General features: G+C 42.2%; 2 protein-coding genes across 2 annotated transcripts in view; one reads left to right on the forward strand and one right to left on the reverse strand.

Annotated features, from left to right (window-relative positions):
- The window catches only part of usp11 (ubiquitin specific peptidase 11), a 34653-nt gene extending 27306 nt beyond the window's left edge, over positions 1–7347 (forward strand). Inside the window, exons 16-21 of the mRNA XM_085780841.1 lie at positions 1070–1140; positions 2569–2681; positions 2766–2915; positions 3076–3191; positions 4178–4266; positions 7095–7347. Coding sequence (XP_085636967.1) covers positions 1070–1140; positions 2569–2681; positions 2766–2915; positions 3076–3191; positions 4178–4266; positions 7095–7274 — 719 coding nt within the window. The 3' untranslated portion in view covers positions 7275–7347. The remainder of the gene's footprint in view (positions 1–1069; positions 1141–2568; positions 2682–2765; positions 2916–3075; positions 3192–4177; positions 4267–7094) is intronic.
- Positions 7348–11008: 3661 nt separating this feature from the next.
- On the reverse strand, positions 11009–23145 carry LOC146984027 (ER membrane protein complex subunit 3). The gene is made up of 9 exons (XM_085780875.1): positions 23054–23145; positions 20662–20860; positions 20452–20509; positions 19197–19290; positions 19009–19113; positions 17951–18032; positions 16578–16657; positions 14085–14167; positions 11009–11587 (listed from the first exon to the last, which is right to left on the reverse strand). The coding sequence occupies exons 2-9, from the start codon at positions 20814–20816 to the stop codon at positions 11459–11461; spliced, it is 786 nt and encodes a 261-aa protein (XP_085637001.1). The 5' UTR covers positions 20817–20860; positions 23054–23145; the 3' UTR covers positions 11009–11458.
- Positions 23146–25466: the final 2321 nt, after the last annotated feature.

Consider the following 25466-nt stretch of genomic DNA (forward strand, 5'->3'; position numbering starts at 1 on the left):
CCATTTCCCTGAGGGGACGTTTATTTGTCCTGCAGCCACGGGAAAACGCATACACACACACACACACACACACACACACACACACACACACACACAGAAGTATCAAATAAAGCCCAGTCATGAGGCTGGCCTGTGAACTGAAGACTCTGTTCAGCTCTGTGCTGCGTCGCCTTCCTAATCCTTTTTCAACAGAATTTCCGTGTCATGTAAGTAGGGATGGGAACCGAAATTCGGTACTTTTTTGGTACCGACCGAATTCCCACCAAAGTACCGAGTATCGATTCACATAAAGTCAATCTGTACCACATTTCGGTACCTGAACGCACCTTCGCCGTGCGTCAGCAAGAGTGCAGTCTGCATGAGCCCCGCACACTCGCGCCCGCCCCCCCTCCTCTCTCTCTCTCTCTCTCTCTCTCTGAAATGAGACGTGGAGAAGCGGTAGCGCCAGCCCGTCGTTTTAAATCACTACCTGAAAAACAGCCGTCCGTCATTTAACAATGACGAACGGACTGTTGTGACAATCCGTACCGAAGCGGTCCGTCATGTCCTCGTCACATAATGAGAGCTCATGTAAACGAGGATGAAGTCTCCCACTCTCCTCTCGTCAAAACGTGAAGTCCACATGTTGCAGAGTTTGCAGCAGTTTCAGTTTTTATTTCACAAAGTTTCACACAGAGCTTTCTGATGGCTGTAGGAGTCTCTCCATGTTTCTCCTTTTCCCACAGTAAAAACGGACATTTTTTCAGACAAGACGATAGTCTCATAAACTTTTTTTTTTTAATTGAATGACTATTCCATTATATTAAAATCATTGCCCATCCCTAAAACATAAAATACTCTTAAAGGCTGAGGAGTTGCGATGTTGTTAGGAGGTAAATATTAAAATTTTAGACATTTTTATTTTTAAAATTTTTTTAATTACCACACACACAAAAAGTACCGAAAACAGGTACCGATTGGTACCGGTATCGGTTCCCAGGTACCGAGTATCGATACCGTATCGATTTAAATGCGAAAGGTACCCATCCCTACATGTAAATGACCTAACCTTGTGTGTGTGTGTGTGCAGCTCAGCCTTATGTGGCCATCGACTGGGATCCGGAGATGAAGAAGAGATTCTACAACGAAAATGAAGCTGAGGTCAGTGTTGGATGACACCTATAAATAAAATCTCTGTTTTTTTTCGACTACACCTGATCTATGATTTTAATCAATTTATACAAGGGTTTTACAAACATGTCGGCTTGCTTGAAGTAAATAAAAAGTAAATCTGACGGCTTTGAGGGATGTAAACAGCCTAAGCAGCAGAACCTCAATCCGCTCCCATTCATTGCTGCCGTGGCGATGCGGGGACAGACACAACTACCGCAAAAATCTTCAGATTCCTTCTTTTAGACCTAAAATGTTAGGAACATACACCCCCGAGTTGAATTTGCCCGGAATTGTCCTTTAAAATTGTTCACATGCTGCTCGCCCCACAGCAATTTTTGACTATAAAAGTATATGAAAAATATGAAAGTCTGCCTTCTATTTCTATCTTTGATCCCCTTAGTTCAAACACTTGTTACAAAGTGATTTATTTCTTTGAAAATGTAAAAATTGAATCGGCCGATATATTGGTTATTGGAATTTTTTATTCCCCAATATCGACCCCAAAAATTCCATATCAGTCGGGCCCTAATTTATTCCTCTTCAAATGAAACTTGTACTGTCTGTGCAGCAGGACCTCGTCTCCATCAAAAAGTAGATTATTGGGCCAGAATGGGAATTTCATTTCATTTCATTTGAAGGTGACTGTTGAACAGATACAGTCGGTGACCCCTGCTATGTTTCATATACATGAACAGGGTTGATCAGTGAAGGTGATGTGCTGTAACATACACACACTGAGCACAATGTCAACACACCAGCTAAAATACTAAAGATGCTAAATTTAGATTTTTTCCGCCGTCATCAACAGGATAAAAGCTGATGTAAGCGATGACTAGGGATGTCACGATTATACATTTTCTTGGTACGATTATTGTCAGAGAAATAATCACGGTATTACGATTATCACTATTATTATGCATTAATTAATTTCACAACACTATGAATGTGTAAAATCAAATATAGTCAAAATGTAATTACATTACTCATTGTTTACACAAAATATTTCAAGTATCTATTAATATATCACCAATGATTAACCCCAGGGGAAATGTTTGAAATATTCAGGTCATAAATTCTTATCTATACCAAATGTTTGCGTTTATTTTAATCGTTTTTGTTTTGTTTTGCTTGTTTTTTTTTTATTAAAAATGACACGCTTATATTTAAATTCCTACCAATTCAATGTTACGTTTGTATCTGAGCATTCACCTTTATTTTTGCGCACATCTGCAAATAAGGTTCCAACATCAAATTTTTGTGAAAGTAACGGTATTTAGGACTCTTTACGATCAATTAATTGTGGCATTTAATACCAGGATTAATTGTGAAAACAAGTAATCATGACATCCCTAGCGATGACTTTAGTAACAGGGCCTGTGTGTGTGTGTGTGTGTGTGTGTGTGTCCCTCTGTGTAGAAGTACGTCAAACACGGCAGTATGGAGGTTCCTCAGCAGCAGACCACCGTCCAGCTGCAGGAGTGTGTGGAGCTCTTCACCACCGTGGAGACGCTGGAGGAGGAGAACCCATGGTAACACTCACACACACACACACACTCCTCTCTGAATGATGACAAGGTGAGGATGGTGCTAACGATGTGTGTGTGTGTTTCCAGGTACTGTCCGGTGTGTAAGAAGCACCAGCTGGCTACTAAGAAGCTGGACCTCTGGTCTCTGCCGGAGGTTCTCATCATTCACCTCAAGAGGTTCTCCTACACCAAGTTCACCAGGGAGAAGCTGGACAGCATCGTGGACTTCCCCCTCAGGTACACACACACACACACACACACACACACACACACACACACACACACTCACACTCACGCTGCACGTTCTGGTTAAGCTGGACCTGGTCTGAGGCCAGTTGCATGCTGGGACCACCAGCCTCTCTGAAAAAGCACCACACGGCGTCTTTTGTCCTTGCAGAGAACTGGACTTCTCCGGCTGCCTCCTGAGGAAGAGTGTGTCCAATGGGGAGCCTCCGAGCCGCTACGACCTCATCGCTGTGTCCAATCACTACGGAGGACTCAGGGACGGTCACTGTAAGTACTGGACGCCATGTGTGTGTCTGCTGGCGACCAGCGTTGGCCACGTTACTTTAAAAAAAAAAAGTCATTAGTTGTAGTTGCTCGTTACTTTCCCCCAAATGTAACTGAATTACTACATTATAAAAGCAACTAAGTACCAGGAAAAGTAACTATTGTACTACTTTAAAAAAAATAAAATGCTCAAATATGTCAAATTAAGTAATCCTAACTTGTTTATCTGGAACTAACCAACTCACTCAGTATTCCTCCGCACACACAGGCTCCAACGCGCTAATTCCAGATAAACGTTGTTTTTTTTTCCTGACTAGTTGATGGACTGAAAAAACAAGTGTATATAACGTACACAGTTACAGGTGTATTATTTAGTGACAGGACTTCTTGAATCAATTAACGGTGCATTTTATTGTCAGTAACAGTAACAGCGTTGTAACGGGGGAAACAGCAACTTTTTGGATGAATCATTACTGAAAAAAGTAGCGCCGTTAGTAACCCCATTATGCAACACACTACTCTCTATACCAGGGGTGTCAAACATGCGGTCTGGGGGCCAAAACCGGCCCGGCAGAGGATCCAATACGGCCCTCAGGATGAATTGGCCAAGTGTGAAAATTACATTACATGATTTTGTTGAAATTGCATGTATTTTTATCAAAAAAATTCAGGTTGTTCATAATATGTTTTGTAAAAGAACAGTTCATTAACTGTAAACATCTTAATAATGTACTAAAACAAAGGGAAAAATTCTAAGTTCTTCTTATTTATAGGCTAGCATGCTATTATTTTACTGGTCCGGCCCACTTGAGATCAGATAGCGCCGTTTGTGGTCCCTGAACTCACCTGCTCTATACTCTCTAATTTAATGTAAGGCGAGAGCAACACATGCTTCTGTGCTTTCCTGAGGGATCACTGATGCACTTGTGCTTCATGCTGGTTTTTAGTTGAACTGCCCTGTGCACTCATCTCTGTTTGTGTTTGGACAGACACCAGCTATGCGAAGAACAAGGACAACGGTCAGTGGTATTACTTTGACGACAGCAAGGTGACCTACGCCAGGGAGGACCAGATTATGGTCAGTATCTCACACACACACACACCTGACACAACGCTTCACAATGTTCAACACAGATCCCTGTCAGCTACCTACCTGTCAGATTCAAAGCCTCCTGACAGTAAGCACGCGCTGCTTTTCTTCAGGAACTAGAGGCTTCCAAGTTCATATTTATTATGAGTATTATTCATGCAGGTAATTCACACGTCAATGTGTTTTTTTCAAACTCTGGTTTTCATCATGAGTCCTTTCACACAAACAGTGAATGTTATGTAGCGAAAATTAGACGTCATATTTCTTTCCAGAGGTGGATTTTTTTTTTTTGCCTTCACCCGGCGACCAAACGCTCCGTAGGAGATACGTCACAGCCTTACACCATGGCTGTGTCCCAAATCACTCAGGATTCACTATGTGGTGTGGACTACACTATTGTGTATTGCTGTCCTAATGTGTGGTGAGAATAATATACATAGAATATTATAGAATGAATATCCCACAATGCAGCAGGAAAAGAAGTGTACAACCTGTGGTAACTAACCCAGCAGTAACAGCATAATGCATTGAGGTTTAACTATGTGACATGACAGTAATGGAATTAACTGCACAGTGGAGTAGTGTCCTAAAAGTGTTTTTTCTTTTTACCATGAGCTCACTGTGTAGTCATCTAGAGTCTGTAGAATGACCTTTGTAGTGAGGAGGAACTAGTGAATGAGTGATTTCAGTGTCACCTGTGTCTCTCAGTGCAAGGGACACAAACACTACAAATCCATTATTTTATGAATGAACTCAAGCAGTGCAAAACTTTAGTCTATAATCGCTGTCCCATGTTCACATCTCTGCTGGGATGAATGGTTCTTGTCTTTTATTCGTCACGTCCCCGGTGTGTAAAGGCCTTTTTTAACAGTCAGTAAGTCATGTGTGTTTTTTGTTTTTGTGGTAAAACCTTTTTTTTTTTAAACCAACAAAAACACATTTTTCTAAGTGTTTGCCCAAAGCGTTCCTGGCTGAAAACCCTCATAATTCAAATCCTTTTACAGCGTTGAGCTGGAACAGTCACAATCTGTAACTTGCCAACATGTATGAACTTGGAGGAGATCAGCATTTCAACAGCAAACCCTGAAAAATCCTGAGTCTCACTTTTTCACTCACTATTTTTATTATCGTTAAAGACCGGGTAAACCAAGAAAAAAAAAAGTGTTTTAAGTGTATAATACCACAGGAAAACATGGTAACCACTCTGTCAAATCTGAAGGACTAAAAAAGTCGTCAAGTATATAAAATTCTGCATCAAAGTTGTCAATAAAGGAGCAGTTTTCTCTGCCTCAGGACGGTGGAGGCAAAGAGACCACGTCCCCTCGTAGCAGAGCTGGCTTCAACGTCTCTGATACACAGCCGTCCTACACATGTACACGTCGTCATGAAATAAAGAGGAGGAAGTGACCTCAAACACACTCCGCCACACACCCCAGTCCTCAGCACTGACACAGCTGATAAACCTTCAGGAAATATTTCTAGTGTCTAAAACAGTCAGCGGGCCGTGTCCCGGTGGAAGCATGACCAGAGCTACTGTATGTCTCTGGGTTTGATCAGCTGTGTGTCTGCTCGGATGTGTGGTGACTGAGACCCATTAGTTTTTTTGAACGGTGTTTTCTGTCCGTTATGTTCTGGCTGCTCTCCTGTGTGGATGAGTGGAGTTTGTTTGGTCAGACAGTGTGTTAATGAGGGAGACTCTGGTTATGTCGCGTGTGTGTGTGTGTGTGTGTGTAGGATTCAGCCTCTGTCCCCGCGGTGACGGCTGTTTATCACGGTGTGACTGTGTTACGTAGTGGCCTCCTGTGTGTGAGTGTGAATTACGTTTATTTAGCTGCTGTTTGACGTGTTTCAGCCTTTAGACTGAAGAGCCAGTGGGACGGAAACCATGGAAACCAGTTGGCTGAATGTATTTATACCTAGAGCCAGAGATGGACAGAGTACCCCATCCCAGTACTTGAGTAAGAGTACAAATACTACTGGTCAAAATTGACTCCGTTACAAGTAAAAGTAACTCAGTCCACATGTTACTGCAGTAAGAGTAAAAAAGTACTTGCTTCTAAAGGTACTTAAGTGTCCAAAAGTACATGCTTTTAAATGTACTTTAAGTAAAAGTACGAGTAAATGTCTTATTCTCCACATCAATGAATGGCTCTAATTGTTTGTAAATGACTTTAAGGAGCTTTTAACTCTTGTTAGTGAGAATGAACTCTTTGCTGCTCAGCTGCACTGATGTGCTGCTTTTAGGGGTTAGGGTTTCCTTCACAGACAAACACAGCTTGTGTCCAATAGGATTTTAGAAAATAAAAATAAAAAGAGCAGATCTGAAAGTAACCAGTACTTTTCAGCCTTCCTAGAAATTAACTCCAGTAAAAGTAAAAATATTTGTCTTGGAAATGTATTCAAATAAGAGTAAAAGTACCAAAGAAATCTAATACTCAAGTAAAGTACAAATCCTCTGGATATGTACTGAAGTACAGTACTCAGGTAAATTGACTCTGTTACTGTCCACCGCTGCCTAGTGGAGCAGGTTTATGACTCAGAGCTTTAGACCCGCCCATTAAATCCTGAACACAGAGATGGTGAAACGGTCTGAGGCCTAGTGGCTCCACAAGGAAACTATGAACGGCAACAAGACTTGTTACATGTTTTGAGGGACACATTTAAGACATTTAAGACCTAATTAATATGTTAAGAAGAAAAATACTGAATTTGGTTTACCCGGTCTATTTTTCTTTTCATCATACCTGAGATGCAAGTGGAAAAAAAAGGGCTGATGAGCAGGAAAGTGTGTTGACAGTGTGTTGTTCTCTCTGCAGACCAGCGCTGCCTACGTCTTGTTCTACCACCGACAAGACAAAATCAGAACACCCACGCTGCCCCCCCCCTGCACAAACTCCAGCCCCACCAGCACCCAGCCCCCCAACGACATCACTTCCTGCAAAGATGAGGACGCAGAGCTGGGCGCTGCCTCCTACGTCACCATGGAAACAGACTAAACGAACGCTAAAGGTGGTTTAATTCTGGCCTTTTTTTTCTCGAATTTTTTCAGCAACACTTGAAATTTTTTCCGATTAAAAAAGCTGCAATTCCAGCTGCTCAGTCCGTTTATTTCCTCTCATTGGTCACTGTTTAGATTCTGGGATTAAATACAAATCTCTTAAAACACACAGTCAAATCTATAACATACTAAAATAATTTATAGTTGTTTTATTAATTAACTTGGATTCTCTACAGAGGAACTACGTAACCAATCAGACTTCTTCTTCCGTGTTCTCAAATTGCACCAGATTAGTTACTGTGATGGATCGGAGCGGACCAGGGAGCAGGTGGTGCTGGGTAATCAGGGGAGTGTGTTTATAACATATGAATAGATAATTTAATACAGAACAAAGCTGCCAGGGATGATAAATGAACCTTTCTTTGTATATTTTGATTGTTTTCCTCTTGTATTTATTTTTGTATTGGACTAATTTCATCTGTCACAAGACAACAGTGCTTTTTTTTTTCTTTCTCTTGAACGATTTTATTGATCGATTGGTGCAGGACATTAAGATGCTTAGTTTTTTTTTTTGTATTTATGGATAAAATTTTATTCAGTGATAATTATCTGACAGATTGAGGGTCAGTTGTTTAATTTTCTTCCGGTCTGCGCAGAGAGAGAACGCGGGCAAAGTTTTTCTCTGTGGTCCCAATGAGCGCTCGCTGATTTTTAAACCGGCTGTGTACAGTATTTTTGTATTGTAAGAAATGTATTATTATTATTCTCATTCCTGGGTGGAGCAGGACGGAGGTTTTGGGGCGATTTCTTTCTTTGGTCTTCCCTGTCAAATATCAGATGAAAATATTTTATTGTACTTTGAATTTTTTTGATATGAATAAAGGGATGATTATTATCACAATGAGAGGTGGGGGAGTTTTTACATCTGTTTACACCACAGCTGCTTTACAGGAGCTTTGAGTCACTTTCCCCTACAGCAAGTCTGTGACACTACAGGTGAATAGGGTAAACATTTTAACAATCATATCACCATGAAACTTCCCAAGTTTATCACTGACATTAAGACAAATATTTTTTGTATTACAAGTTTTGTCAAATGTTATGTTTAAATATGTAAATGAGGCAATATCTAGTTAAATATGCACTAATTTGCATACATTTCCAGAACCGAAATCTGAACAATGGATAAAGCTACTTTCAAAATTCTTGTTTTGACATATTAGAGTCAGAAGTTTTTACAGAGGAGGATTTTGGATATAAAAAAAAATATATATAATACACACTACTACTACTCACAAAAGGTTAGGGATGTTTGGCTTTTGGATTAAATTTCAGAATGCACCTAAAATGCACTATAACCTTTACAGGTGAACTTAATTTAACCTTCTCTAAACTTTTGAATGCACATGTCCAGTTGTTCAATGTTTCAGTGCTTATTGAATAACATGCTGTTCTCTAACAAGGTGATTAACCACAAACATCACCAGCAGCGTCTGATTTAGTGGTTCAGTTGTCATTGAACCACTACATGTTCAGTTTGTATTCAGTCCTCTTCTCTCTCCCTCTCCTCTGCACCATGTTCACATGGTGACATCATGAGACTAAGACAACACTTTGATCAAACTGAACAAGTTATTGAGACATTGAGATGTTTGTTGTGCTGTAGCCATTAGCCACCACTGTTGTTAGCTTTTGTTTGAGATAAAGAAATGACCGTTGCATCCTTCTACTTAAAAGGCCTCATGATAGAATATCACTGTAGCTTTTTAGAGGGATATTCTTGTCAAATATCCCTAACGTTTTGTGAGTAGCGTACATATAATCAAATTTCTCAATGCTTTTAGGAATAAAATGTTGTATAAATCAGGCTGGTGAATGATATATCAACAACCCCCTCTGTAAAAACCTTCAGACTATAGAAAGGGATCAAACTGGAAGGTTTGGTGTCTGTAAGTGAAGATTTCTAGCTCAGAGTCTGATGAAAAACTCATTTTGAGAAAACGGCCTTTAGAGACTTGTACTGTAACATTCCATAGATTGTTAATGTAAATCGTACTTTTCCGATTGGTTGCCGATACGGAGGAAATGACCATTTTTGGAGCCTACATCATTGTTCAGGAGAGAGAGAGCTTTACAGTGATACCTGACATGACATGGGTCAGACAACAGGCACAGCACAGTATGTCAGAGTAGCTGTTCACTTTTTTTTTGAATTTAGGAGAAATCTACCAACAAAAGAGACAAAATGAAGTAAAATAACTACCTTCATGTGGATTTTCTACTATTTCCTTCGACTTTTCTGAAAGAATACATGTTAAGGAAGCAGAGATGGACAGAGTACTCGACCCCAGTACTTGAGTAAGAGTACAAATACTACTGGTCAAAATTTACTCTGTTACAAGTAAAAGTAGCTCAGTCGACATGTTACTCCAGTAAGAGTAAAAAAGTACTTGCTTTTAAAGGTACTTAAGTGTCCAAAAGTACATGCTTTTAAATGTACTTTAAGTAAAAGTCAGAGTAAATGTCTTATTCTCCACATCAATGAATGACTCTAATAGTTTGTAAATGACTTTAAGGAGCTTTTAACTCTTGTTAGTGAGAATGAACTCTTTGCTGCTCAGCTGCACTGATGTGCTGCTTTTAGGGGTTAGGGTTTCCTTCACAGACAAACACAGCTTGTGTCCAATAGGATTTTAGAAAATAAAAAGAGCAGATCTGAAAGTAACCAGTACTTTTCAGCCTTCCTAGAAATTAACTCTAGTAAAAGTAAAAATATTTGTCTCGGAAATGTATTCAAGTAAGAGTAAAAGTACCAAAGAAATCTAATACTCAAGTAAAGTACAAATTCTCTGGATATATACTTAAGTACAGTACTCAAGTAAATTTACTGCGTTACTGTCCACCACTGTAAGGAAGAAAAATAGCCCAAAATCTCAAATTGTCTCACCTTAAATACTGTGATTTTGCAGTTTTACAACAGCGGCGCAGGGTGAACAGTTAAATATAGGACTCTGTTTCTAATCGAACAGCAGGATGAGCTCATATTTGATTGGTTGAGTCAATTACAAACGAAGGACTAAATATGTAATCTGAGTGAACAGCCTGAGATCTGTTCTCCTCCACCTTGTGCACACAGGGACATGTTGGTACATGTTTGTGCCCATCACCTCTGAAACACAACCACCTGATCCTGGAGCTGCTCACCTGCTTTATGGAAAAACTTAGGAAGGTGACGACGAAGAGCTGCACGAAACAAAACGGAAATCCAGTTAGTTGCTATGGCACCTTTATTGAACTTGTTACACTCACTTCAAGTTACCGTGGAGATGGGGCGTCAGCTGGACGGCCAAACACAGTAGAAAAGTATGTGCAAAATGTCGTGCGGGGTGAAAACGGGGACGCCCGCTGTCGTTAAAGCTCCTCTGAACCAAAACATCCCAGTCGTCTTTGAACGCCTCCTCTGATTCCTGCTCAACAGAAGGATCAGGATGTGCTGTTTCTCTCCTCTGGATCTTTTAGGATCTGGTCTAAACACTTGTCTGCAGAGCGGGGAGGGTTTCAAACTCCTGCTGAGAAAATCTTTGTTCTGGAACACTGAACACACAAACACTGCATGATTATCTGAATGGAAAATGTCATTCATTTAATTCAAGATTTAACTCTGCGTACACAAAGTGGTTTTTAAATATATATCAAGACCTGATGATGACGGCTGAGCCGGTGACCTAGCTGTTGTCTGAGAAGGTCTGGTGTTCTGTTTTTTTGTCCAAATGTTTCATAAAACATCAAACGTGTAATGATTTAGAATCCTGAGTAGAAATTTCAGACAATTAATCATCGTTTCACATCTTCACTCACAGTTTTAACAAAACAATCTGTGTGTGTGTGATCTCCGAGTAGTTCAAGTGTTGCTCTGTTGGGTTTGTGTGTGTGGATCACTAACTGTGTGTACGGTGTAAAGCTGTGAAGGCACTGTGCTGCGCTAAACTTTTACACACTTAGTCTACGGGTTCACAAAAAGGCTCGAGTGGCTCAGGAGCCTGAGGTAGTGAGGAGGGATCTGGGTCATCTCTTTAGCTCTAGGTTTTGTGTGAACTGTGTTCCAGAACCTCCAGGACCTCCACGCCCCTCCCCCTGCTCTCCTGTGTGGGACCCTGCAGAGCTCACGGTGTCCTGGCAGACCTAGAACATGGTGGACTTGATGTCCTGGCTGAAGAGGGTTCCGAAGTTGAGGTCTCTGGACATCAGCTCCTCCTCCACGTTCTCCAGGGCCCACTTGTGTTCCACGATCTCCAGCGCCTCCCACTCGCTCTGAAACCAGCAGACAGCAGCGTCCCACATGAGTCCCTGTCTGATCCTGTCTGATCCCAGGACAGGCGGAGGGTTCAGAAACATCCTGCAGCAGGAGTTTCTGTTCCCTTACAGTTAGGGCTGCCACAAACGATTATTTTGATAGTCGACTAGTCACCGACTATTTTTTTCGATTAGTCGACTAATCGGATCATACGTAAATTGAATGTAAAACATACAGCTTATCGCACCAGCATGCAGCTGCTCTTATATACCATCATTAGCTTTCAGCTTGAAGTGTTTAAGGTATATGCTAACTAAAAATAAAGACAATTAAGATGATAGTTCATTAAACTTTTAATGAAATATGCAGCTTTAACTGTAGCATAAAGTGCAAACAGCTGAGTAAAATAAGGTTAAGGCACTTAACCTTTCCTTCATTTGTCTCTGGCATTAAACATAGCTACATTTAAATAAAATGAGGTGGACACCTGAAACTAAGGAATTGTTCACAATAATAAAGTTTTGGTAGGCCTATCAATCAAATATAACTTGTGCTCATTGTAAATAATAGGAGTCGTTCTGTTAAAAAAAAATCAAATAGTTTATAAGACAATTGTCTTGTCTGAAAAAATGTAAATGTTCCCTTTTTACTGTCACAGAAGGAGAAACATAGAAAGACTCCACCAGAAAGTTCTGTGTGAAACTGTCAAATGAAAACAAGTGAAACTGAGGTGCAGCTCAAACTCTGCAAGGTGTGGACTGTGATGAGAAGCTACCGGAAAATATTGATGTAGTTTTACGCCGGTAGAGAAGACTTCCTCGTTAAGATGAGCGCTCATTACGTGACCAGGACGCTGTGACCAGACGCGGTAACGTTCTAGTATTCTCCAAGAGTCTCAAAGTCCGCGATTTTATTTTTAAATGACGAACGGCTGTTTTTCAGTCAGTGATTTAAAACGATGGAGCGGCGGTACCGCTGCTAGTATCACTTCTCATTTCAAATGACAGAGAGAGAGAGAGAGAGAGAGAGAGAGAGAGAGAGAGAGAGAGAGAGAGAGAGAGAGAGAGAGAGGGAGAGGGAGAGAGAGAGAGAGAGAGAGAGAGAGAGAGAGAGAGAGAGAGAGAGAGAGAGAGAGAGAGAGAGAGAGAGGGAGAGGGAGAGAGAGAGAGAGGGAGAGGGAGAGGAGCGGTGGCGGCGGCGGCGGCGGGGGGGGCGGGCGGGGGGTTTCACCGGTGCCGCTTGATGAGGGACAAGACAGGTAGAGAAAAGAGAGAGACCACCTGTAAACTCACCTTGAGTGAGTGAGTGCATGTGTATGTGTGATGCGCGGCTGCAGCGGTGGGTGCGTGTGTGGAAGGTGCCCCAGCAGTTTTGCGAGAAAAACAAAGTTTAAAAAAAAGAAAAGAAACGACGCATCGACTATTAAATTAGTTGTCGACGATTTTAATAGTCGACGTAGTCGTGACTAGTCGACTAATCGTGGCAGCCCTACTTACAGTATTGTCTACCTGTCTATTAGGGCTGGGTGATACGGCCGGGAAAAAAAAATCCAATTCACAATTTCAATCGACCCCCCCACTACTTCAAATAAATCCGCAGATGACAAAGAAATTGTTCAAAACAAGTTTTAACTGTATTTTGTTTTGATTTTCCCCTCTGGGCACGCAATCAGAGACAATAAACAGGAAAAGGAGTGGGTTTGTTACCTTTAATTGTCGGTGCAAGCTGTTTTGAGATCGATCGATTTTGAGACGTGAGCTGCTCAGCTAACACAACGGAGGGTGGAAGCTCATGGTATTTCTACGTTTCTCTCATCAAACAACTCCAAAACACTCTCATGGACAAGTTGTGACCTGCACATTCACCACGCTATGAAATAATAACGTATAATTATGTAACATCACGACACATGAAGCAAAGACTTGGAACTACGTTCGCTTTTGAAGTCACTCCGCCCATCAGCCGTGTCTGGAATGTAGTTCCGGTTACGTATTTACCTCTACAACAACTCCATCTCATAACGTTGTGTTATTATCTCATAGCCTGGTGAATGTGCAGCTCACAACTTGTCCACCAGAGCGTTTTGGAGTTGGATTGTGTATTTGATGCGTTCGATGAGGGAAAGGCGAAAATACCTCTCACTGTGCAGAGCTCACGTCTCTGCCCCGCCAATCTAAAAACAACATGCACCAACAATTAAAGGTAATGAACATACTCCTAAAACTATAGGGATTATGGCAATAGGCCAATTTGCCAAAATGTTGAAATATTCCTTTAAAAAGAAACTCGCTTTTCATTCAAACAAATCGACCTGAACTACACAATCGAATTAATCGGTCAAATCGATTTATGGCCCAGCCCTGCTGTCTATAAAAAGACCCGTTATAAATATAAATGATATCAACAAGTCATGTGATTAAAGATTCAGTTCAAACAAATACAAAACAGACATTAATGAGTCAGAGAAGAAGAATTGACTCTGACTGAGTGTCATCCTCTTTGTTGGTATCTCACCTTAAAAGCCTTGTTGGGGTCCGGGGGCATCGCCATAGCAGCGCCTGTCATCTGGTCCTGCATGAGCCGTGACTGGTCAGCAGCTACGAGTCAAACACACAAAGCTCCATCAGTCAACTTCCACTGAGAGCAGAAACACCAGCTGCTCCGTTCCACTCACACACAGACACATCATCTGTCCTTCTGACTAATCAGACTGATTCCAGTCGGGTTCACTAAGGCCCAATCCCATTTCTCTTCCCTTAACACTAGCGCTCCGTTTCAAGTGGCCTCCAAATGGAGATTCCCCTTGACGATGAAGTGAGAAGTGGCAGAAGTAGAGACCGTACACTACGCAATGGAACACCACTTAGCGTAGCCGACGTGGTTTCCTACGACGACGGAGGGGGCGGGATATTTGTTGGGAGGGTCGGGGGAGAGACGCACACTTATCAATGATTAAAGATTTGATTTGAAGTTATTTTATAATGGCATACCGCATTTCCTCAAATAATAGCCGGTATTTAGCCTAGAAATCTAGCTGCCCCCTAGCAGCAGCAAATATATTTAACGTCATCCTGCTCTTTGCTCTGATTGGTCGTAGCGCTACCCTATTGGTGCAGAGGCAGTTTGAAAGACAGCCTTCATCCCGCCCCCTGGATTGAGCCGAGGTCTACCGCTCGTTGCCAGACTAGACATGTTAATGATATATTCTGGCTTAAAGGCTAGCCGGTATTCAATTGTTAAAGCAGAAGTAAGTGATATATTTGTGTTAATATAAGTCTTAAATAGTTATATTTTCCGACAGCAATCACTTACATAGAGTGTTTGGACTGAAACACGGGTCTGTCAGTCACTCTGCTCTGCTCTGAGCCCAGGAGAAAACATTTATCGTATCCTACAGTTTTTATCCAATGAGGAGAGAGAACGGCATGCAGGGCTGTGTGTGCAGCCAAGGGACGCCGTGAATGTGGCGACGTAGGGACGAGGACTGTTATGGTGCGTTCAAGGAAACTCGTATTTTTCCGACCGTGAAGTGGTACCAGTTCGATCTGGTACGAGTTCACGGGTCAGAAGTTACGAGTGGCCGTTATAGTGACTTTCACCGGTAAAACAGGTCGGAAAAACACGAGTGGGTTGCCTGAAACGCTACAAAGTCGTAAGTTGTGACTTGAAGCTGTAATTTACGATTTCAAAAGCCTACCTGGAACGCAGCATTAGCGAAAACGACCGGACCACTTACTTCTGCTTTAACACAAACAAATAAAGGTCGGCCCTAAATACAAGCCAGGTCCAAAAAATAAAAAGAACTCCGTGGCCTGGAACAAACTGACGGGGATATGATCAGAAACTCTTTCAACTTTGTGGACTGTGTGTGAAGACTGACGGGAGTGAAGCCGACCTCATCCTCTGCTTCAGACAGGGACCTGGTTGATACTGAGCTGTGATGCAGCCTGACTGCACTATGCCAGATGTCTGGCTGCTGCATGGAGCCAGCAGGCTGCATATCACCTCTATGCATTATATGAGATAAATGCAAGTCAGACAAATTGAGTTTAAATTCAAGTGTGGGTAGGCAGGCTGATGGAGCGTGCGAGGGGGGGGTTCCGACGCACCCCTAGTTCCGACGTCTATAGTGGCGATAATGCGCCGCAAAAGCTGGTGTCACCCGCAATAACGGAACCAGTTCACAAAGTATCGAGGAGAGATTTCATCTTGCACTACGCTGGAAGTCTGCCTCCGACCTCCCTCTGATTTAAGGGGAAGTTTTAAAAGAATTGGGACACGCTACTCCTACACGAGAACGCACAAAACAGAGTGCTAGGGTCAAAATCGAGTGGAAGTGGGGGGGAAATGGGACAGGGCCTAAACCTTTCTGAACAAACACTGGTCTCAGTCCTCAGGAGAACATTTTGTCCATCTGTTGAGTTGGACAGGAGCTTCAGCAGGACCAGAAGATCTGAAGACATAAACACCCTCAGAGTTCTTGTTCTTCTCTGTGTGAACTAAAAACAGGGTGGTTTCATGGTGTCTAAGTGTGTCATCATGTGTGTCACTGCTTTAAATCACTAAATGTTTTAGAAATCTGGAGGTTAGGTGAAATGTTTACACTCCTTTCTGCCTTCTGTTTGGACGATTTTGATGGACCATCTTTAAGACTGATGCCTGTTACATCTCTGCCTTGGACTCTGGCTGCAGTGCAGGCCTCAAATTAAAGAGAAAAAGGATTTCATTCTGTCATTAATCGCCAAATATTTCCCAGTTTTATGTTTGATGACACTCTGAACACTCATAAAGTCTTTTCTAGGTGCAAACTACTGTTTGACAATCATATCATTTCTATTCTTTCACATGGCTCTGCCTCCACCTGGTGGTCACTGTAGACCGCACAGGTGAAATGCAGTTAGACACTGGTCTGCCGTTCTCATTCACGCAAATGAAGATCACACTGATGCGTTCAGGTCCACTGTTTCCACTGCATCATTAAAGCATCGGTGGGATACAGACACTCACCGTTGTCCTGTCCCAGGATGAGGCTGTACATGCTCCTCAGGCCAAACACATTGAGGAAGTACCAGGACGCAGAGCTCACCCTGCACAACCAGGAGACACGGGTCAACAACAGGAAGTGTCCATGTCCAATAAACAGGTGTAAAACAGGAAATACAGACTTAATGTTTAATTTTTAGACTTATACCACTACTTATCTAACTATGATCTGTTCCAGCTTCTTAAAGGGATAGTTCAACATTTTGGCAAATTGGCCCATTGCCATAATCGCTATAGTCATAGCAGTAGGTTTGTTACCTTTAATTATCGATGTAAGATATTTTCAGAACGGCGGAGCAGAGCCGCGAGCTGCTCAGAGCTACGCTACAGAGACTAATGGAATTTCTTGGTTTCCCTCATCAAACTCATCAAATACACAATCCAACAACTCCACAACGCTCTGGTGGACAAGTTGTGACAACGTTATGAGACAGAGTTGTTTTAGAGGTAAATACAGAGACTGCTTGCTGAAAAACTGTCCCTAAATCAGCGGTTTTGCATGAATTTACCTCTAAAACAACTCCGTGGGGCGGTGCGTGGCTCAGTGGGTAGAGCGGCCGCCCCATGTAGAGGCTACAGTCCTCGCCGCAGGTGGCCCCGGTGCGAATCCCGCGTCGGGCAGACCTTTCCTGCATGTCATTCCCCCTCTCTCTGCCTCCCCGTTTCCTGTCTATCTCTACTGGGTACTATCAAATAAAGGCAAAAAGCCAAAAAATATACTTAAAAAAAAAACAAAAAAAACAACAACTCTGTGTGGTAACGTTGTGTTATTATCTCATAGCGTGGTGAATGTGCAGCTCACAACTTGTCCACCAGAGCGTTGTGGAGTTGTTGGATTGTGTATTTGATGAGTTTGATAAGGGAAACCAAGAAATCCCATGAGCCTCCGTAGCGTAGCTCTGAGCAGCTCACCGCTCTGCTCCGCCGTTCTAAAAACAGCTTACACTGACAAACAAAGGTAACGAACCTACTGCTATGACTATAGGGATTATGGCAATGGGCCAATTTGCCAAAATTTGAACTATCCCTTTAAAGGTCATCGTGTCTGTGAGATCTTTAATTCTGACGGAAGACGTATTGATGTTATAAAACCCTATAAAAATATTATTTTTAACGTTCTAATGATCATCTCAGTGTCTTACTTAACCGATTCTGCATTTGTTACGTTTCTTTTCTCCATATCAAATAAACAAACTGAATGACAATAAGTTAGAATAATAAAAAATTAAACTTGTACTTTAATTTTAATTACAAAAAAAAAACATTACTATGAGGACATGATGTACTGAGATAGTTTCACAATATTATATTGACTTGACAGTGTGTTGGGCTCTCACCAGGAGGCGTCCAGCGACAGCAGGTCGATCCCTCGCTGCAACATGGGCTTGAACCTCAGGGTCAGAGGGAACGGCACCTTGGCTGCATCACAACAACAATAACAACAATTATCCATCACCAGCAGAGTCATTCAAGCCAAAACTAGACCTTCAGAGATACACATCTCCAGTCTGTGGAGGAGTTCAAGGGATATTTCATCATTTTGGCTAATTCTCCTATTGCAATAATCCCTATCATTTTAGCAGTAGGTTCATTACCTTTAATTGTCGGTGGAAGCTGTTTTGAGATCGGCGGGGCAAGCTGCTCAGCTAACGCTACGGAGGTGCCCTTGCCTTCATCAAACTCATCAAATACACAATCCAACAACCTCAAAAACGCTCTTGTGGACAAGTTGTGACCTGCACATTCAGCACACTATGAGATAATAACGTATAATTATGTAACGTTACGACAGACGAAGCAAATACCCAGAACTACTTTTGCTTTTGAAGTCATTCTGCTGAGCAGCCGTGTCTGGGATGTAGTTCCGGCTACGCATTTACCTCCAAAACAACTCTGTCTGGTAACGTTGTGTTATTATCTCATAGCGTGGTGAATGTGCAGGCCACAACTTGTCCACCAGAGTGTTTTGGTGTTGTTGGATTGTGTAGTTGAAGCACTTGATGGGGGAAAGCTGGAAATACCATATGCCTCCATAGCGTTAGCTGAGCAGCTCGTAGCCCGACAATTAAAGGTAACAAACCTACTACTATGACTAGGGATTATCGCAATGGGTGAATTTGCCAAAATGTTGAAACATCCCTTTATTAAAAGCTGGGAATGTTATTTCCTTATAGACCTACAATGTCATGCACCATTCAGTACAGAGGAGCAGCGTTCCCTCTGTTTCCTGGAGGCTCCGTGACTGATTTGATGTCAGTTAAACTTGTGGGAGGAGACGCGTCTCAACAGTAAAACTTGGATTAGCATCTGATACGTCACTTGGCCCTGGTATTGATTCTAAATGGTAAAACAATAAAACAACCAGTGGGACAGTGAAGGCGGCTGCAGAACTCACTTATGACGAATCCAGAGAAAGCCCAGTTAATCCATCCACCGATCACAATCATGGGCAGGACGTTGGTCAGGTTTCCCTTCATCATGTCTGTCAACATGCTGGTGTCTGAGAGACAAAGGGAAAATTGTCTAAGAGCTGGGTACATGATCCCACCCCCCCTTCCCTCTGCCACACACACACACACACACCTGTCATGGGGTTCTTGGGGACGACCTTCCTCTTGACCTTCTTGAAGAAGCCGGTCTCCGCATTGTTGAAATAATGTTTCCTCATGGCGAAAGACTGAAACAGCACACAGACGCACAACACAAACCTTCAGCTACTCCGTCTCTGATGGGAAGTTTCACATGTTCTCTGACAGTGTTTACTGTGATATGCATCTGTTGGAAGTGTGTTTGCTTGCTATACAAGGAAAAGGGACGTGTGTTTATGTGATGGAATGTCCTTCTCTTGACAACAGAGACCAGAACAGAAAAGCTGTCAAACCCTGTGTGATCGTTCAACTAGAAGCAACTCCTACATCTGACTAGCTTCATGAATCCCTGTAACGTTGCAATTAATCTTCAGGGCCCAGTTGTTCAAATGGTAATCTAATCGGATTTTGGATAACGGATTGGATCAAATCTTAAAAATGGGTTGCTCAAAACTAAAAACGGATTCTGAGATCGGATTGGATCACGTAATCCAATTTTGGTTTTAATCTGGATCAAACCCTCAGTTTGTGTTTTAGTAGGATCTGGATAACTTTGATCCAAAAAACATTCTGATCCCAGCAGTTTGGTGGATTCAGGGCGGATTTGAGGAACAAAATTTAATTCACACTGGTCAAATAAGCAATTTATAATGTAGCATATACATTTATATTTTTGCACCTGATTTTTTAATTTTAGTAACAAAAGTAAATCAAGTTAACTTTTAATTATTTCAGGAAAAAACAACTTTTCCCCATAAACTACTGGATAATTAAATGAAAATTTAAATTTGTATTGTGAATTTTTAAGTTCAAATTTGAAACACTTGGAAAAAAATATTCACAATGTATTTGACTAATGCACTGTAAAACATTTTTTTGTTTTTTTATTCATTTGTTGTGGGTTAGATAAGGTCTGGCTGTTTAAAATACATGGAAGAAACAAAAACCACACTTCCACAGTTACCACAGTTCTACCTGTTTGTTTACCTACCTATCAGTGTGATACACAGTCCCATTTAGAGCACTCATTATCCAGATTTGGTAATCTTGAAGAGTTTGGATCTGGATCAGACTGATCCAATCCAACATTTCTTTGAACAACTGGGATCTTGGATCTGTCGCTCCAACAATCAGATTTAATTTTGATATCTGAAGCATCACCAGAGCTCTGACTAATCCGAATGAATAAATAATATAAATTCAATCATGTTCCCAGTCACAGTGGTGTGTGTGTGTGTGTGTGTACTTACCTGTCGGGGAATGTACTTTCCATTCTCTCTGAGGATGCGGCTGCGCAGGAGCACCTGGCTGAACACAGTCCAATCAGCACAAGGACAGATCAGAGACACACAAACAAGAAACAGAAAACACAACTACAGGATGTTTCCACAAAAAAAAACACAATATGCCGCAGGTTAAAGTTCAGATTCCTTTTAGACTCAGGTCAGACTGTGGCTCACCTGTCAGAGACCTGCTCCAGGTCCACCTTTTTGTCGCTGTGGAGCAGCTGGGTGACGTAGTGACGGATGATGCCCACAAAGAAAGTGATGAAGACGATGGGCAGGACCACCCACAGCCGAATGCTGGAGTCCAATAAGAGCTCTGGACCGGCCATTGCTCTCTGTTCATCCAGCCAATGGAGTCAGACGAGGAGTCACTCTGAAGGAGTTTTAATAAGTTAGAGCCAATTATAAAAAAAAAAAAATCATGTACTGAGATAGTTTTAAAGATAACATGTTATTTTCATGATATCCTAACATGATGCCAAAAAAACAATTGACCATCAAGAGATACTGGCCCTCATTTATCAAACTTGCGCAGGATCTGGTGTAGATTCTGGTGTAAATATCAGTGTACGCCAAGTGTCACGTGTGATTTACTAAAAGTGTGTACGCTGCTGATTTCGGCGTAGAACCGGCGTGGTGTTGATAAGTCCAGAGGCTGAAAACGATCGTAATTTAAATGTCACGCCCCGATATATTCCTGCTTTAGAGGCGTCGCCCTGCCCCTTTTACGACATGGAGACACGGAAGACGGCCAAGAAGAGACTTTACTGGCGTTACCGTGTTGAACAGGGAGAGGGTGGCAACAATCTGGACATTGATAGAATGATAGTTGTTGTGATTGATAAGCGTCATCCCGGTGGATGGAGGCTGCAGACGCACGTGTCACCGACCACGTCAGGAAAACCAGCGATCTCATGAAATGCTCCTGCAGTTTACTAAACACAAGTGACTGAGGAGAAATCATAGGCATATTACTGCTGCGAACGCTACTTTATGACCATCAGCACCGGTGATATGGTTCAGCTGATGGAGGGATGTGAAACACCGGCCCGATGTCCCGCTGACAGGTCCTGGTGGCGGGGGAAAAAAAAAAAAAAAAAACACTCCTCCGAGATCAGCTGCACCTGGACAGGTAGCGGAGCCCCCCCCCCCCATACCCCCCAACCGGGGCTCCGGTGTCCGGCAGAGAGAGACTGAGGAGCCGTCCGGTCATGCTCTGGTGCAGGAGATGTTGGAAGTTTGTGTGTGTGATCTAACAATAACAGGTCTGTCTGTCATTGACTGTTTCTGTTTACACAGCTGATTAATGAGCATCTGTCACATCGCGGTTTTAAATTCATCTCAGTTGCTCAAAATAAAAGTCGAGTTAAATTTTCAACACGGACTTAGTTTTATCGTTTCTTTTTCTTTTTGGCTACTTTTTTATCTTTGTATAAACAACAACAACATGTGGTCCACATCGCTGCGTTATTAGACTATGGTTTAATAATCGTTCTGACACAGCAGCACTCCTTCCTGCATGTTCTACGCTGGTTCCAAATGTGCGTACACCTGGTCAGAGCTGGCGTGAGATTTGTGCGTACCGTACGCTCACGCTCAGATTGATAAATGCTGATCCTTGCGGTGAATTTGATGTACACCCATTTTTTTGGTGTACGCAAGTTTGATAAATGAGGGCCACTAACTCCACTTTCCATTGGGTTTTATGCACAGCTCCACTACTTCCTAAACTTAATGCCGCTCCTTTATTTCCTGTCTGACATTATTGGACAAACTGATTAATCCAGGTGTGTCCGAGTAGCCACAATGGTCAGACACACCTGGATTCATCAGTTTGTCCAATAATGTAAGACAGGAAACAAAGGAGCAGCCTTAAGTTCAGGAGGTAGTGGAGCTAGTCATCACAGTCTCAGTGCTCAGGTTGTGTTGGTGGCAGAGATCTGAGGACGATCTGTTGTCTAAAATAATAATAGAAACACTAGTCCTTATAAACAGCTAAACAACATCACAAAATGACCTCAGAGTTTAAACATCATGTCAGTTGTCAACACAAACTGAACATAGTCTATTTTCTGGGAATCAAATTGTCAACGCCTCTACTGTTTATTTCCAGTGGGGTTTTGACAATCACTTCCTCCACTGATGGACAGAGCTGTCCAGCCTGAAAATGGACCGAGCTGCCTGAGCCAGTGGCAGCAGGCCTGACCGGCAGCTAACAGCTAACAGCTAACAGCTAACCAACACACTAGTAACTAACTCACTCACTAACTAACTCACTAACTAACACACACAGGACAGCTCCCGTCGTTTCCGCAGCGCCGAGCTAACCGTGGATAACCTGACCTTCCTGTGACACCTGCCCGAGCCCATTCAACAACAAGCAGCTGCCGGTAGCTTCAGCCAACCGGCTAGCTTAGCTAGTGAGCGCAGATACTCCTCGAGCCTGGAGTTAGAGTCCGAACCGACTGTTTGTGTCAATGACAGCGCAGGTTGTTTTACAAACGGTGCTGCGCCGTCGGTTTCACACAAAACCCGACGTACCGAGTTTAAAATGAACCTTACTCACCACATCTATGAAGTTTGAGGGTTAGTAACGAGACAGGCACGTTCTGTACTTTAAAAAGACACGAAGAATGAGTACTTCCGGTTCAACAGGAAACGCCTCCTCAGGTCCTCAGGTCGCGTACTGCAGCCGGTGAACAGAAACTAAATGAAGAATTTTCCCACTGAAATGAATAACTAAAATTGATTTGAATCCCCCTTATGAAATCAATGTTTATTCTATTTTATATTTAATTTATTTTTGACTATTTATTTTGAGATGTTTATTTTAATTTTACTTTTATTTCAACTGCTCTAAATGTATTCTATTGAAGCACTATGTGTATGTTCCTATTGTGACTTAACTTGCACTAATGTTGAATGATGTTCATCTGGCATTCCCTTGACACTTATGGTATATGCACTATGAAAAATGCCAGTGTTGTTTATTTTTGTACTTTTTCAATAAAAATTTAAAAAAAGTAGGCTACTGCAGCCGGTGAGATAATACGGTAAGTTAGCTAACAGATAAAATATTCTTCATTTTCAAATCATTTTTTAGGAATACAAATCTAACAAGCAGAATTATTTTCAATACAAAACTACAATATTTCTCAGATCAGATAGTGTTCACTAGAAATGTCGACAAATATGCAACCAGACAATCAAGATAATAATTTATTGACACCTAAACCATGAACAAACTTTTAGGTGGTTTGCAGGTGACGTCACGTGGAACGCCACGACTGTCAGTAAGTCACAGAATCACAAAAACACTTTAACAATAATCCTGAGAGTGTTACCTTTCCAATGATACCAGGCACATCTCTGAATCTCAAACTATATGGGATCTGTGCTGCTCACAACTTGGGCATGGCCTTACGGCAAAAAACATAAAAATAGAGGCGTGCATTAAGAGGTTAAAATATGCTGTTTCAACCGTCCCTCCTATGTGTTTCAAACGACCCGCATATTTGAGACAAATGTCAACTTACGTTCAAAGTTAGAAAACAGCGCGCACATATGTGTTAAATTACACTTGTAACTATACTAAGAGAATACACATGTGAGTTGTTGATCACATAAAAATGTTTGTGTACATAACGTCATCCTTGAAAAAGACGTTTAACTGAAAAGTGTATCGATCGACCCGGCGCTCCCCTACACACAGCAAATTTACAAAACAAAGACCCACCCAACTTTTTTGTCTTCATCTCTTAGGCTACTGTAAATCATATCTAGACACACTTACGTAATTAGGCCTATTGCAAAAATTCCAAAGCTTTAAAAACATTAGCCTTGTGTCATGAATTTGACTCGTGATCTGTGTTTTTTTTTTCTCTGTCGCTCTCCTTGATGACTGCACTATTATGCATTACCTCGAGCATTCCTTGTTTGTAGCCTATTGACAGTTGCCTTGTACACTATTTTGTGTAAATAAAGTTTATTTTAAAAAAGGAAAGAAAAAAGCACCCCCTCTTTCCCCCTCCCACGGCTCTTACCGGAAGTGATGTTTTTGTGGCCGTTCTCTTCATAGATAGTATATGGTTAAGGACTCTTAACCCTAATTCCAAAACCTAAAATAGATCCTTCTTTTGATTGATATTGGAGACTGATCTGCCTTCTTAACCATGACTACAACATTTTAGCTCGAATATTTGCTATTAGAATGACTAAGGACATGCATGTGAGACTGAGGGAGCGCAATGCAGCGTTCAAATCTGGTGATGCGACGGCACTTAGATCAACGAGGGCCAACCTGAACCGTCCCATCAGAGTAGCAAAGCGAGCCCACAGTCAGAGGATCCAAGGCTTCTTTCAGGACCCCAGCAACACCAGACGACTGTGGCAGGGCATTAAGAGTGTCAGCTTCCTCTATGAGCTCAATAACTTCTTTGGAACAACAACCCTGCGAGGAAAGCCACCCCCCACCCTGATGAACAGACACTCAGGCTCTAAACCAAACCACTGCTGTGCGGACTGAGGAAGGTCAATGCACGGAAAGCTGCAGGCCCTGACAACCCAGGACGGCTGATCAAGGAATGTGCAGACCAGCTGGCCCACGTGCTCACAGACATCTTTAACACCTCTCTGACCCAGGCTGTCGTCCAAGCCCAGGTACCACAGCAGTTGTGGGCCTCATTCAGGACAACAACCAACTGGCTTACAGGAAGGAGGTGCAACATCTGGTGGACTGGTGCAAGGTGAACAACCTGGTCCTGAATGTTGATAAGACAAAGGAGATCATCGTGGACTTCAGGAGATCCAGACCCAGCCACACACCCCTCCTCAAAAATGATTCAGCCGTGGAAGTCGTGCAAAACACCAAGTTCCTGGGGGTACACATCACCAACAACCTCAGCTGGTCACCCCACACCCGCAGCATCCGCTGCAGAACAGCCAGTTTCAGCAACAGCTACCTCCCCCTAGCCATCAGC

This window comes from Trachurus japonicus, chromosome 7, assembly GCF_045865225.1.
Source record: "Trachurus japonicus isolate A0001 chromosome 7, Traja_1.0".
Taxonomy (NCBI): domain Eukaryota; kingdom Metazoa; phylum Chordata; class Actinopteri; order Carangiformes; family Carangidae; genus Trachurus; species Trachurus japonicus.

What these genes read in the sequence shown, in the direction of transcription:
- LOC146984027 (XM_085780875.1), bottom strand. Translation starts at nt 20,816, where the DNA reads ATGGCCGGTCCAGAGCTCTTATTGGACTCCAGCATTCGGCTGTGGGTG. An exon ending in GAAAGTACATTCCCCGACAG is followed by an intron (nt 19,291 to 20,451) that starts GTAAGTACACAC and finishes GTGCTGTTTCAG; the next exon opens with TCTTTCGCCATGAGGAAACA. An exon ending in CATCCTGGGACAGGACAACG is followed by an intron (nt 14,168 to 16,577) that starts GTGAGTGTCTGT and finishes TTTGACTCGTAG; the next exon opens with CTGCTGACCAGTCACGGCTC.